At 41.2% G+C, this 13,284-nt stretch overlaps 2 protein-coding genes across 2 annotated transcripts; both read right to left on the reverse strand.

Annotated features, from left to right (window-relative positions):
* Positions 1-311: 311 nt before the first annotated feature.
* On the reverse strand, positions 312-1,705 carry fuom (fucose mutarotase). The gene is made up of 5 exons (XM_020601609.1): positions 1,231-1,705; positions 918-986; positions 758-828; positions 558-656; positions 312-448 (listed from the first exon to the last, which is right to left on the reverse strand). The coding sequence occupies exons 1-5, from the start codon at positions 1,313-1,315 to the stop codon at positions 371-373; spliced, it is 402 nt and encodes a 133-aa protein (XP_020457265.1). The 5' UTR covers positions 1,316-1,705; the 3' UTR covers positions 312-370.
* Positions 1,706-4,820: 3,115 nt separating this feature from the next.
* echs1 (enoyl CoA hydratase, short chain, 1, mitochondrial) lies at positions 4,821-10,379 on the reverse strand. The gene is made up of 8 exons (XM_020601563.1): positions 10,220-10,379; positions 9,134-9,331; positions 8,901-9,028; positions 8,240-8,339; positions 8,028-8,132; positions 5,688-5,807; positions 5,534-5,601; positions 4,821-5,441 (listed from the first exon to the last, which is right to left on the reverse strand). Exons 1-8 carry the CDS (start codon positions 10,308-10,310, stop codon positions 5,376-5,378), a joined length of 876 nt encoding a protein of 291 aa, XP_020457219.1. The 5' UTR covers positions 10,311-10,379; the 3' UTR covers positions 4,821-5,375.
* Positions 10,380-13,284: the final 2,905 nt, after the last annotated feature.

Genomic DNA, 13,284 nt, shown 5'->3' on the forward strand with positions numbered 1-13,284 from the left:
GAGCTGTTTCTCTGTGTAGCAAGAGCAGAGGAAAATTGTACATAAGAAAATATTTACATGTAGAAGCTAGATGTTTATGGAGATTTCATAGCATTCTGTTGTGCAAACCGCAATTTTGAATAGTTAAAATGCTCATTATTTGTGAAAAGATTCAGGTTCTAGACTTTGACGGCAGAACACAGCTCATATTTGTTCAGAAATTCATAAGGCGAATCAAGTGAAACAAGGTCAATTCAGTCTGATTAGCAGGCTAACGAACAGGAATATTTTTCCTTAATTTTCCACAAAGGGGCACAGGCTTTGGTACTAACTTGGCTGACAGAATGAAACACTCAGATATGATCTTCAAATGAGGGCAGAAAGAAACCCCTCACCCTGTTGCCACAACAGCGTAGGCGTTCTTGGCTCGTTCATAGAAAGAAAACCTTTCCACCTTCTCCAGAGGAGTCTATATGTAAACAGAAACTGAATGATAAGAGTCACACATCAAAGGAATACAAAGTTATTTTGTGTTACCTAGAAAATGGTTTAATCATTGGGTGAACATGCTGTTTTACCTGGGACCCAGCCTGGCCCAGGAGCTGTGTGTAGGTGTCCCACACAGGGACAGCCAAACATCTCTGTTTATCACTGTCCACCAGGTCCATTACTGCAGCCTGTGGAAACAAACAAACAAACAAACAAAACTAGCCTATAGGAGATGCCGTCAACAAGACATCACTCAGTGGTTTTAGCTTTAGATTTACGGGTCCTGTACCGGAGAGGGGACATATGTATCCAGAGGCAGCAGCTTCAAAATGGCCTCCAAAAGCTGTGGGATTCCCAAACCTACACAAAGTTCACACAGAGATAGAACAACTACTCCAATACACACACTCAGCCAACATTTTTGTTTAAAAATGGTTGTGTTTACATACCATCAGCTCTTATCTCTTTTGGACCACAAGCACAAATGGAGGATGCAGGAAAATTTGCATCAGCAAGAACTGAAAAGACAAAAAGCACAGTGAATCAGTGAATGGCTGAAGGAACTATAGTGTATGAAATGCGTGGTTGTCATTGGTGTAACCTCAGGTTAATGATCCGCTCTGCTCTGTCATTCTTTACACCGGTGTTTACTTGAATTAGCCCACTGCCCTAGTGATTGTACACACATGACGGTATAGGCTAGCAATGCACTGCCTATAAGAACAACGACACATGTGCAGGCTATGTAATTACATATCATACCCAGTTCATCGCCGTGACCCATTTTAGCGAGAGCATACAGCAGTTCAGGTGACAAAACAGCGGGGACTCCTTTCAGCACCACCATAATGACAGTCAGAGAGCGGAGAGTGGGGACACGAAGCGAGAGCAGTCCCCCCAGCCCACTTCCGCCTTCCTTTAGGCTTGTCAGTGCTAGCCTAATACAATAGTCTGTAACCAGAGGGACAAAGCTTCACGTTCCGCATATTTAGCTACCACGAGGGTGTCTTCTGTTGGTTAGGGAACCGAACTGTAGACTTTTGTTATTTTTCGGTCTGCCGGGCGCAGGTGTTTGTAAACGTAACTATCCTGATATCTAACATCGTCTTTGTAGACGCAGGGAAACACTTCCGTTTTGATTGGTTTGAGAGGCTACCGCATCCAGCCCCATTGACAGACTTGGAATTTAAAAAATATAGACACAAATCGTCCCAGTTTATAACATCAATAAATGGAATTATTATCCAATTTCGTTCATAGCACGCATAGTAAATAGAATTATGAAAAATACGTGCATAAAATAGCTGCTATTTAGGCTACTTTTTGTGTTAATTTCCAAAAATGCGCACAGTTTTAAGAAAATGTTATGTAATAGTTTCGTGGTAGCCTATGAAGCTTTAAACCAGTTTAACGCAATTAGTAAGATGCAATGCATAGTCGGTTAATCTCTAACACCCCTGGGTCTGTATAGTATAATTCAAAGCAAACACCGGTGAACGTGTTTTCCAGATAACGCTTCCTGGTGCCAATGATGTGAGATAAAGAAAATAAGTGTCAGATGAAAACCACTACACCTGTTTTATCTGAGTCAGATCAACTCTCAGTTGGATGACGGAAAAATGCTCAGGACTCCTTTACCGCAGACTCTGCTTCTGTAAAAAGCAGAGCTGGTATAAAAAGGTTTTTATAAAAGTCAAGTCACAGTTTGGCATTGCAACCTGAGCAATAGACGCGTGGGCTTTATAGGCTACTGATTCATCTGTTAAATCTGCAAATATAGGCTATAGCCTATTGCCTATATTCCTCTCCGGGACTTGTGATGGTCTGTCTGTAATGCATCTAATATAGCATTTCAATCCATAGCACATGCAAAAAATTGAACTAGACGTCAGCAATAGTCCCCTGTGGAGAAGGATTGACGTTTGTGTAGCTTCGTCCTTAAAATAAAAATAATAAAAAAAACAACAACTCAGGACCTCAACATCCTCTGAATTAGGAAGGAAATTAGGGGAGGAAAGAGAAACAGGTGTGTTAGTGGGAGGTGCTTAGGTAACAATGGCCAAGCATGAGACGCATCAGGTTTCTTTTCCATGATCTGGCAGATAACCTGTAGTGAGACTGGTTTAATAGAGCCCAAAAGCATTTGGTAATTTAAAGTAACTTCAGATAAATGAATAGTTCTGAGGTTTACCATTTTGTACAAAGACCATTTGGCATATTTGGCAGTCACCTCCTTGTATTTTTAGTGAAGCTAAGGGAAATGACCTTCTCTATCCAAATACAGTTGATTATCTGAACAGGGTAGCAACTCACCAGAACCCTGGGGCTGTAAGTATTTCGAGAGTCTTCTGTTGAGGTATGCCACAAAATATTTTTAAAGTTTGTTCATAGTAACTACTGTTTGGTTGATTGTTCTCTTATTGCTTGTATAGTGATTTGCAAGCCCAGAGATGTAGCTAACGGGAGGGCACACAGACTCATAGCTGCCTGGATTGTGTGGACTAAACGTTTTTGGCATTTTTGAGAAATGGTACATGTAACTTATAATTTAGTGTCACTGATAATGCCGTGATTAAAAAAAAGTTATTGTCTTTTAGTTGGGCACTGGTTATTAACCAAATAGCATGGTGTTATTTAGTTTTGATAATTTTAAGGGGAGAAAATGACTAACACTGGTCCTTCTGTCTTTCTGTAGGGCTTCCTGGTGGCAGCATTGGTTGGTGTGGCACCTAGATGTGAAGTTGTGTGTGTATTAATTTAGCCTATAGATTGGGTGAGTGGTGCATTTCATTGCAAGGGTTTTGGGGTTAGGTTTTTGTTTGTTTGCCCCTCTATCGCCGACATGACTGAGGGGCAGTGACAGTGTAGCTCAGGCCTATGAGTGTTTTTTGGAGAGGGACCGGAGGCCACTGCACAGGGGAAATGGGTCTTCCAGGAGCCAGGCCTGTCTGCCGAGCTGAAGGCTCCTTTCTCCCTCTCTGGAGTCATGCTGCTCTCTTTTTATTGTGGCCTCTTTAAATGAGTTTATCACGCTATGAGGGTCTGTCTTGCCAAAATGTAATGTTTTGCACCCCCCACTTATCTGTGCAGAGAGCCTCAATTGCGTCTACATTTATTATTTTGACCTTTCGGTAGCCTCAAAGAGGAGCTTCTTTTCGGTTCCCCTCTGCAGACTTGTGCTTCCCCATGGAGCGAGGAGACTAGTGTTTTCTCACCCTTTAAGGTTTTGTTCCAGGGAACTCCGGGGGGAATATTGAATGAAAATAAAAATCAATTAGGCCATGCCTGGTGGAGATATGGGGCGCTGCCATGTGAGAATCAGAGAGAAAAGGTGCATTACGATGACTGGAGTGGCACAAGAAAGCACACACTAACCATGTTTGTTCTGGTGTTTCTTGTATCAAAATTATAGTTTTATGTGCACCCCAATATTTTCAGCCAATGGGTGATGTGCAAGACCTATAGCCTATTGAAAAATCTGCAAGCTTATTCTTTTCAAATACTGACAATGAAACTACATTTCATGTGTCCTCTTTGGCATGCAGCAGCAGTATAAGTACTGCTGATTAAATCCCTCTAGATAAATTTAAGAGTTACAGATGTTATCTGGTTTGACATTTTGCCGGCCACAGTATAAAAGAGAGCTCTTTGGTTTGGGCCGTTTCCTTTGGTAAATTGCTGAACAGGTGCTCTGATCTAAGGATTTAAGCTAGACACTCACTGGCCACTTTATTAGGTACAGTTGTATGCAATTCAGTGCAACACTTCTGCCTTAACATCTGTATTTATGAAGCTCAACACATTTGTTCTTGGTGAAAACATATGAATATATGTTTGCAGGTTAGTTAAAGGTAGTATAGTACTGGACTACATTAAATTCAGAGGTGTTCCTAATATTCTGACCCCTAATGTATGTATCTGGGAAGGACAACAATATAGACACCTGAATATAATGTAGTCCAGCACCACCTTTAACTGTAACCTCAATAATAAACATAACTGAATTTATATATTTATGAAAATTTCACCCCAAAACATTTTGATCTTCATCAACACAGATGTTAAGTTCAAGGTGTTGCACTGAATTGCCTACAATTGTACAGGGGTACCTAATAAAGTGGCCACTGAGTATGTTTGTGTAACTCCTGTGTCTGACTTTTTTCCCCCAGCATCTAAATAACTTAACTCATTTGTACCAAATGAAATGGCATCTGCAGATGACCAGGCCTGCACAACAGGCCCATTGAATTTGTCTCTGTCCAATTTTATGTACCTTTGTTGAACAGCACAGGGGCGCCATCTAGTGGTGTGAAGAACATACTGGCTTAGGTGAGTTTCTACATGTAACTTGATTATAGTTTAAATTTATAGTTGCTGCAGTTCTTGTATATTTCAAAGAGATGACAATCATTCTCTGAAACCAGCATATTTATGAATCACAAATAGGTGAATTTGAATTACATAGTCACTGTATCACATATGCTAAATCTTACAACACGCCATTAACTGTGTTCAATACAGCAGATGCAGCTTATTTCTGTTCATGTTACAGTACTGAAAATCACTGTAGAGCTTTATTTGTAAAATGTAGACCAGCATTTGACAGTGAAAATGAAAAGGCAGAGTCGGTAAAACTGATTCCACCTTCTACACACTGACTATAATGGTTGTCAAAAGGTCTTCAAATGCAAACCCACTGCACTCCTGCACCCAGACTACATTTAATTTTGATACTGAGCCTCAGCAGGCAGGGCTTCACTGTGGTAACACACTCTCAAGCACTCACTCAGTGCCAAACATCTTGCATGTTCCATTACCATCAGGATTTTTTACATCATTCAACTTATTGCCACTAAGGAAATGACTTGCTGAGCTTTGTGTTCTTGGTGAACTCGATTTGCTCTTTCCTACTTGTCCTGGAAACTAGCCTTTCTCTTCTCCACAAATGCTGTCATGCCTTCTTTACGATCATCCTGTAGTGGGGGAAAATATACACATATCATGATTAGTCCGTTTTATTTAAACAAAACCCACCCCCTGATCTGACACTGGCTCTCCTACTCACAGTAGCAAAGGTAGCATAGAATAAGGACTTCTCTAAACGACTCCCCTCAGCCAAGGTCAGTTCAAAGGCTGTAACAACACAGAACAAGTCAGGCAAAGTCAACCTAAAAATAATATTTGGGAAGTGAAGTTTTTTTTTATTTTTATAAACACACCTGCATTAACAGCCTCTTTAGCCATAGCAGAGACCAGTTTAGAGTTGGCAGCAATTTTCTCCCCACATTTAACAGCTTCAGACACCAACTGGTCCACAGGATAAACTCGACTCACCAAACCTGAGGAACACAGACAGTACAGCCTAACATAATAAGCTTACATCCTATCTTTAGTCAAGTGCATGTCTGTGCTCTAAAACATTTGCCATCTGTTACCCAGTGGTGGAAGAAGGGGAAAAAAACAAAATCAATGTTTTCCATGTATAATATTAAAAAAAAAAAAAAAAAAAAAAAAAAGCCACAAACACATGGACAGTATCGACTCTTCTTGTTCTCATTTTAAATCATAATTAATTTGGCTTGTTATTAGACCACAGGACCACTGCAGCCGGTTGAGTCTTCTCTGTTGTAGTGTAACAAGTCGGCTAATTTAGCTAAACAAAGCAAAGCCTAGGTTCTTACTAAAAAGTTTTAACATGCATTTTTTATGAAAAATGAGTGAATTATCCTCATTGAACCATAATCTGTGAGAGGTAAAGAACACCATTGCACTAAATATTGATTGAAATGGTTAGTAATGGTCAAATTGACCCAGGAACATCACTGCTGTTCCTGAGAAACTAACATAACAGGCAGGTTAAGGAATCCATGGGGTGTACCACTTGTTAGGTTACTGCCATAGAAATGCAGGCATGAATTTTTATTTTAGGAGGAAAGAAATATCTCACCCTAGTTTTTGGGGACCTTGGGGGTCCCTAATAATATATCAGTCATAAAATGTGCCCCCCCCCCCCCCTGCAAGTCTTCCAGGGCCTGAAGCAGCAAAACAGCCCCAGACCATCCCACTACCACCACCATATTTTACTGTTGGTATGATGTTCTTTTTCTGAAATGCGGTGTTACTTTTACGCCACACATAATGGGACACACACCTTCCAAAAAGTTCAACTTTTGTCTCGTCTGTCCACAGAGTATTATCCCAAAAGTCTTGGGGATCATCAAGATGTTTTCTGGCAAAACTGAGACGAGCCTTTATGTTCTTTTTGCTCAGCAGTGGTTTTCGTCTTGGAACTCTGCCATGCAAACCATTTTTGCCCAGTCTCTTTCTTATGGTGGAGTCATGAACACTCAGCTTAACTGAGGCAAGTGAGGCCTGCAGTTCTTTGGATGTTGTTGTGGGGTCTTTTGTGACCTCTTGGATGAGTTGTCGCTGCGCTCTTGGGGTAATTTTGGTCGGCTGGCCACTCCTGGGAAGGTTCTCCACTGTTCCATGTTTTCGCCATTTGTGGATAATGGCTCTCACTGTGGTTCGCTGCAGTCCCCAAGCTTTAGAAATGGCTTTATAACCTTTTCCGGACTGATAGAGCTCCATTATTCTCTTTCTCATTTGTTTTTGAATTTCTTTGGATCTCGGCATGATGTCTAGCTTTTGAGGATCTTTTGGTCTACTTCACTTTGTCAGGCAGGTCCTATTTAAGTGATTTCTTGATTGCGAACAGGTGTGGCAAGAGAAATTGAACTCAGGTGCGATAAACCAGTGTTTTGACAGGGGGGCAAACACTTGTTCACACAGGGCTCTATAGTTTTGGATTTTGTTTTCCCTTAATAATAAAAACCTTCATTTAAAAACTGCATGATGTGTTTACTTGTGTTATCTTTGACTAATATATAAATTTGTTTGACGATCTGAAACATTACAGTGTGACAAACATGCAAAAAGATAAGAAATCAGTAAGGGGGCAAACACTTTTTCACACCACTGTATATTAGGTTATTAATGTTCCAGTTTGTAAAGAACATATTGTTTTATCTGGTTGAAGTGCATCTAGATGTATTTACTTTAAAATCAGTTGGGAACCATTGGACACACTTACCTAACACAGGTTGGGTCCCCTCCAGTAAGATGATAAATCTAAGGTTTAGGTATAAAGCAATAAACAACGCAAGTACTAAAGGAAGAGTGACTCAATTGTCCTTAGTGCTACAATATGCAACTTGCCCCCAGATTCTGTATTTGTCGAAGCTTTGAGTGAACCTCACCCTTCCAATCAGGGATGGGCACTCGCAGCTGTCTGGTCTACTGCGCCTCTTGTAGCGAGTGTTCTTGTAGGATTAGCTGCTAGAATATGCCGCTGTGGCTGACTCTCAGGCTTGCAAGCTCCTGATTCCTGCATTAGGTAAGTCAGTGCACACACTTAAGGGCTTGGTGGAGCGTAACGGAGTAGGAAGAAGGAATGGTGAGAGGAATGGAGTGGTGTGCTTTCTAACTCGCATATTGTAGCTTTAGGTACGATATTTGAGTTACCTTCAATACTTTGTTACCTTCATCACTGCTGTTACCTGATTGCTTGGCTTCTTGAGCATTAATCTTGTCTCCTGTTAGTACCATCTCCATAGCCAAGGATTTGCCTACAGCACGGGTCAGCCGCTGGGTGCCCCCCGCTCCTGCAGCAGACGGACTTCATGAACAGCTGCTCCAAAACAAGAATCTGGCAGTCTTGGTTTAAGGGGGTAGAGTCTGAACAGGGAAAGACAGACAAATGAGCCTTTACCAGGGATGGTTCCCAGGAGGATCTCGGGTTGGGCGAACTGCGCCTTCTCTCCAGCATAAATGATGTCACACATCATTGCCAGCTCACAGCCACCACCCAGCTGAAAACAGCAGAACACAACATGAAACACAAAAGTCTGGGTACGGCCCTTTCCCCCCTCTGTAACATTATGATACCCCTTGTGAATAAAGTGAGTTTCATTAAGAAATTATTTCCTGGGTATAGTGTGAAGAACCTGACTAGCCTGAAAAAAGAGCAACGCCATTCAGCATCTTTAAATTAGAACTACTAACAGGCCTCCTCGCTTAGCATCACTAATACTCTTGTAGAAAGCCTTGACAGGCGATTGGAGGCGCATTCATGACCCCATACAAGTGGTATGTTTGTGTCCACATACCTTTAACCCTATATGAAGGGTTACAGTACAAAAATGGCAAACACAGCCATTACTTGTATAACCTTGAACAATGCAATACTGACATTTTACATGAGGAAAAAATGTTTTTGAAAATGAGTTCACTTGTTAGTTTTGCTTAGTATCTTTAACACAAGAGGCATTTGCTTTTCTTTACTCAATTCCCTATTGCAATTTTTCTTTTGTATCTGCTCTAAATCACACTACCTCCCCTAAACTAATAAAACAAAATACAAAAGGACCCACAGCAAATCCATTAACAGCTGCAATCACAGGCTTCTTCACTGTGGACACTCTGTTCCAGGTAGCCAGGAAATTTTGACTGTAGTTCTCCTGAAAAGTTCGATTCTGCATCTCTTTGATGTCCGCTCCAGCTGGAAAACAAAAAGTGAGTTTACTGCTGATTCAGCACTGTACATTGTACATCACCTTCTCCTCGCAGGAGGAAATGTGAAACCACAAGCACTTAGTTCCCTCACCAGCAAAGGCTCGGTCACTGCCGGTGATGACGATAGCCCCAACTTCGCCATCAGCTTCAAAGCCGTCCAGAGCCTGTCCCAACTCCTTTATCAGCCCATCACAGAGAGCGTTGAGGGCCTTAGGTCGGTTCAGCTGGATGAAACCCACATTCTTCTTCTCTCCTCGCTTTTCCACCAAAATATACTCGTAATGAGCACCTGCATTAAGACCAAACCAAAACTGGTCAGATGAGTCAGATTATTTTGTGCACTTATTAGTCTTTAGAAGAATAAACTAACTTAGACATTGCATTCCTATGACAGCCGCATGATAGAAAATTAAAAAACAACTCAGACACAGCAGCACATGTGATATCATTTTTCAATCATCTCTGGTTTATGCGTCATCATTGTCAAACCCTGGTGCCTACAGTACCCACAATGCAACTCAACCACCATTCAGTCTAAGATTCAGGTGTGTTATACTAGAGGCAAATGCAGCCGCTGGCTGCTAGCTTCAAACAGAAATGAGGTTCAAACTACAAGTGTGTGTGCCACACACTTGTCCCTCATTCCACAACCCCAGATTTTTCCCCATTTAAACCCAACATTCTGTGAACATTTCCAATTTTCCAGTTTGTTTAAAATTCACACACAATCAGAATCTGCTTTATTGGCCAGGTGTGTCGGACACGTGAGAAATTTGACTGGTACATCGGCTCTCAATGTGCATGTACATATCCCCATGCAAGGGGCAAGTAAACAGTAAACCAACATAAGGCTGGTGTTACAAAATAAGCAGTATAAACAGGCAGTAAACAATGCAGACAGACAAAGGAATGCTCATTGTGAAACGACTTAAATAGGAATAAAAATAGAGTACTTAGCATGTCAAGAAAGGACCTTCCTTTAAGGTACAGCACTCAAACGATTTGTGGTGTTAGCTAACAACATTAAGGTAGGCTATATACAGAAACGTAATAACAAACACAAGTTAGCTACAGTCTGCCTGCTCCACACACGTCGCACATTGTGACGCAGATTTCTTGACATTGTTGCAGGGCCAGGTACAACAAACTGACCCCGGACTAGTTTTCAAACACTCACCTGAGCTGCAGAGGCGAGCAGCAGACACGAGAACCGGCGCTGCTCTGGAAGACTTTAGAAGCAAAGCGGCGCTTCTGCAGACGAAAGACATGACAGCTACGAAGACAAACTGTTGTTAATGAACTTACACTTCTTCTTCACCTCTTTTCATTCTTCTTATGATGATGTTTACTGGCGGTTTGCAAGCCAGCTTAAGATGCATTACCGCCACCTGTTGGGCTGGAGTGTGAAACAACCATAGAGCCGAAGGAATTACAAAGAAAGGTTCTTAGAATTGCAGAAACAACTAAATTCTACCCAAAATACCTAAAAAAAAAACCTCTAGGATGTTTACCTTTTTGTGCAGGCTATAATTTAAGCTTGTGTGACCTATTCTCAAACGAGTTATTACACTTTTCTTCTTCACCTCTTCTGACCACCAGCTGTTTCTTCCACCTGCGTCTTTTTTGTTGGCGTTTGTCACAAGGTATCATGTGACCGCCACCTGGTGCTCTCGGAAGGTATTACAGATTGTAAAATTTCCACAAAGTTTTCTGACCAACTCTCTCCCTTTTAGTGAAATTAAGTAAAATCTGCTTTATTACGGTAACTGCTTTGCTATAGCATATAGTAGCAATTATTATTTTACTACCTTCTTATTCTTTACCCCAGGGTTAATAATTGTATATAGGCTATGTCTACATATAAGCCAATAACAATAACTATGGTGATTGATGAGACTGTGTTGTTTGCTACGTCATCTGGTAAAGTGTTAAAGGGGAAATCTATCTCATTACATGATTTATTTACATCTTAAAAATACTAGCGCCCTGCTCAAGCTTTTATTTTCCCCGCTTTTATCAGGGCCTCCAATTATTCTTCAACAAAATCTGGAAATGTATTAGTGTTAAATCCCAATGCTATAATTTTCACAAAAGGATTAGGCCTATATCAAGAAATGATATGTAATTACAAATAGTTGCTTTTAGCAAGACGCTTCTGGTTGAGCGCGCTGCGCGTTCTCGCAGCCATCGACGTGAACAAGCCTGCATCGTCCGTGAAAACCCCCTATCATCTATTCTTCGAGTGTTAAAACACAACCAAGCGTAAAATCATAAGGAAATAGGGTAAGCACCATTAATTTGGATATGCTGCGTGGGTGTATGTGTTATACTGTTTTTCTTTTTAAATGGTGTGATTCCTTCAGGCTACGGTCCAGGAGCGTGCAGGCTAATTTATGACAGTGACTTGGATATCATACATACATTTGCATTGTACATTCATTTGTAAGCATTAACATATTGTACGTAGGATAAACATCTTAGTACATTAATACTTAATGGTCCAGTTCCCTGTTGAATCCAATAAGGCGTTTTAAATGATGGGCCTATAGCAAACATAGCTTTATTAATGATCATCCATACTGTGGAAGGAATATTATTTCATGTCGATGAAAGCTGAAAGCCAACAACAATTTTCTCTGGTGACCATATTTATTTTTAAACTGACCTACTTTAGTGGAGAGGGAAAACACAGGAATGAGTCTTTATGAAGACTGTATTCTGCAAAACTGAACACCACAGATATCTCACATCAGTAGTATAATCCTCATTTCTTCAGTGCTGTTGAGAACAGCTATGCCATCTGAGCTAATATTCTGAATTTTGCACAGCAGTGACCAATGCATAGAAAGCACTGGCCTCAGCTGGTTACTGAAATGTTCCCAAAATCAAATGAAGAGTCATTTTCCAACTAAATAGTCGATAGATGGATCATTTCTCAGTTTCACACACTACACCTGCAGCATAACCACCACAGGTAGGCCTAAAATGTGCTTCTTTGCTCCATGTTTTTTCCTGCACAGATGTCAGGAATGAACCAGGTGGTTGCAACATGCTGGACTTGCCTCCTGCTTGCTGCTTTCCTGTGTGAGCCTGCGTTATCCAAGGGCGGTCGTGGAGGATCCCGGGGCTCCTCTCGAGGGTCCCCCTCCCGCAGCTCCACAGCAGGGAGTTACCGGGGAGCGGGTGCCTATGGTGGGACCCGCTCTCGCTTCAGGGTGACAGGGCGGGCTTCTCCTGTGAGGGTGGCAGCTGCAGCAGCAGCAGGGGCAGCGGTGGCACTGTCCGCGGACAAAGGGTACGCCTCTGCTTACCGCCGCAGCAACGCTGACAGCTCAGAGGAAAATCTGGATTACTACAACAGGACCAATTACTTTGATGCATTAATGTCAGGCTCAACTCAGAATGGATCTTCTCTCTCTCAGCTGTTTTCTATCATTATTGCAACATTTTCTCCCAAATACGGACACTTACTGGACAGTATACTGTAGATGTTCAGGTTACTTTTTAGGATTCATTCCTGGTTTGGTCTAGGACTGAGCTTCTACCCTGGATCTGACTATGATGTGCAGGACTGTCTGGAACCTGCACAGTGATGGAAGTGCACAATCTCAAAATCACTCTACTGTATGTTTTTTCACATATAATAATTTATATCATATGTACAGTATTTATAGTGACCTCCCAGAAAGTGAGCCTTTTTTTGATCCGTTTCAGTTTGTCTAACAGAATCGTGGGACTGAACTAGAGAATAATCTGAAATGTTTTCTTCCCTAAAGCTTGATTCCTAAATGAAAAAAAGAAAAGACCAGAAACTAACTGATGACCTTCATAAAAAGTGTAATCAGTCTGCCAGGTGCCACTACTGCCAAAGTCTACTGTATCTTTAAAACAAAAATTTTTATTTTCATAATAATGAGTAACCGGTCTTGGTGCTCAGAGCAACCAAGGTAAATTATTTCAACATTAGCAGATTTGAGTCTAAATATAATGGACTGCAGTCATTCCACAGTTTTATAAAATTCACAGAGTAACAACCAAGTTTTCACCTGCCTTATTCAGAAATTTAAACTGCTATGTGTATTTTTTATTCTTCACGTGCTGCAAAATTTATATTTAGCCATTAATGCAAAACCTATCTTCCGGATCTTCCTCAGTGATCTGAATGATGTGGCCGTATCAGTAAATTCTCTACAACACAACAAGGCAAATGAGAGGCTTGTGCACTGGGGAGAGTTAAATTGA

The sequence above is a fragment of the Monopterus albus genome, unplaced genomic scaffold (assembly GCF_001952655.1).
Source record: "Monopterus albus unplaced genomic scaffold, M_albus_1.0 scaffold52.1, whole genome shotgun sequence".
In the NCBI taxonomy this organism is placed as follows: Eukaryota; Metazoa; Chordata; class Actinopteri; order Synbranchiformes; family Synbranchidae; genus Monopterus; species Monopterus albus.

Coding starts and splice junctions, on each gene's coding strand:
- fuom (XM_020601609.1), bottom strand. CDS start 1,315: ATGGTGGTGCTGAAAGGAGTCCCCGCTGTTTTGTCACCTGAACTGCTG. Junction 829..917: donor AAAAGAGATAAGAGCTGATG/GTATGTAAACAC, acceptor AACTTTGTGTAG/GTTTGGGAATCCCACAGCTT. Junction 657..757: donor ATACATATGTCCCCTCTCCG/GTACAGGACCCG, acceptor TTGTTTCCACAG/GCTGCAGTAATGGACCTGGT.
- echs1 (XM_020601563.1), bottom strand. CDS start 10,310: ATGTCTTTCGTCTGCAGAAGCGCCGCTTTGCTTCTAAAGTCTTCCAGA. Junction 8,340..8,900: donor CAGCTGTTAATGGATTTGCT/GTGGGTCCTTTT, acceptor TGCTGTTTTCAG/CTGGGTGGTGGCTGTGAGCT. Junction 5,442..5,533: donor TCTATGCTACCTTTGCTACT/GTGAGTAGGAGA, acceptor CCCCCACTACAG/GATGATCGTAAAGAAGGCAT.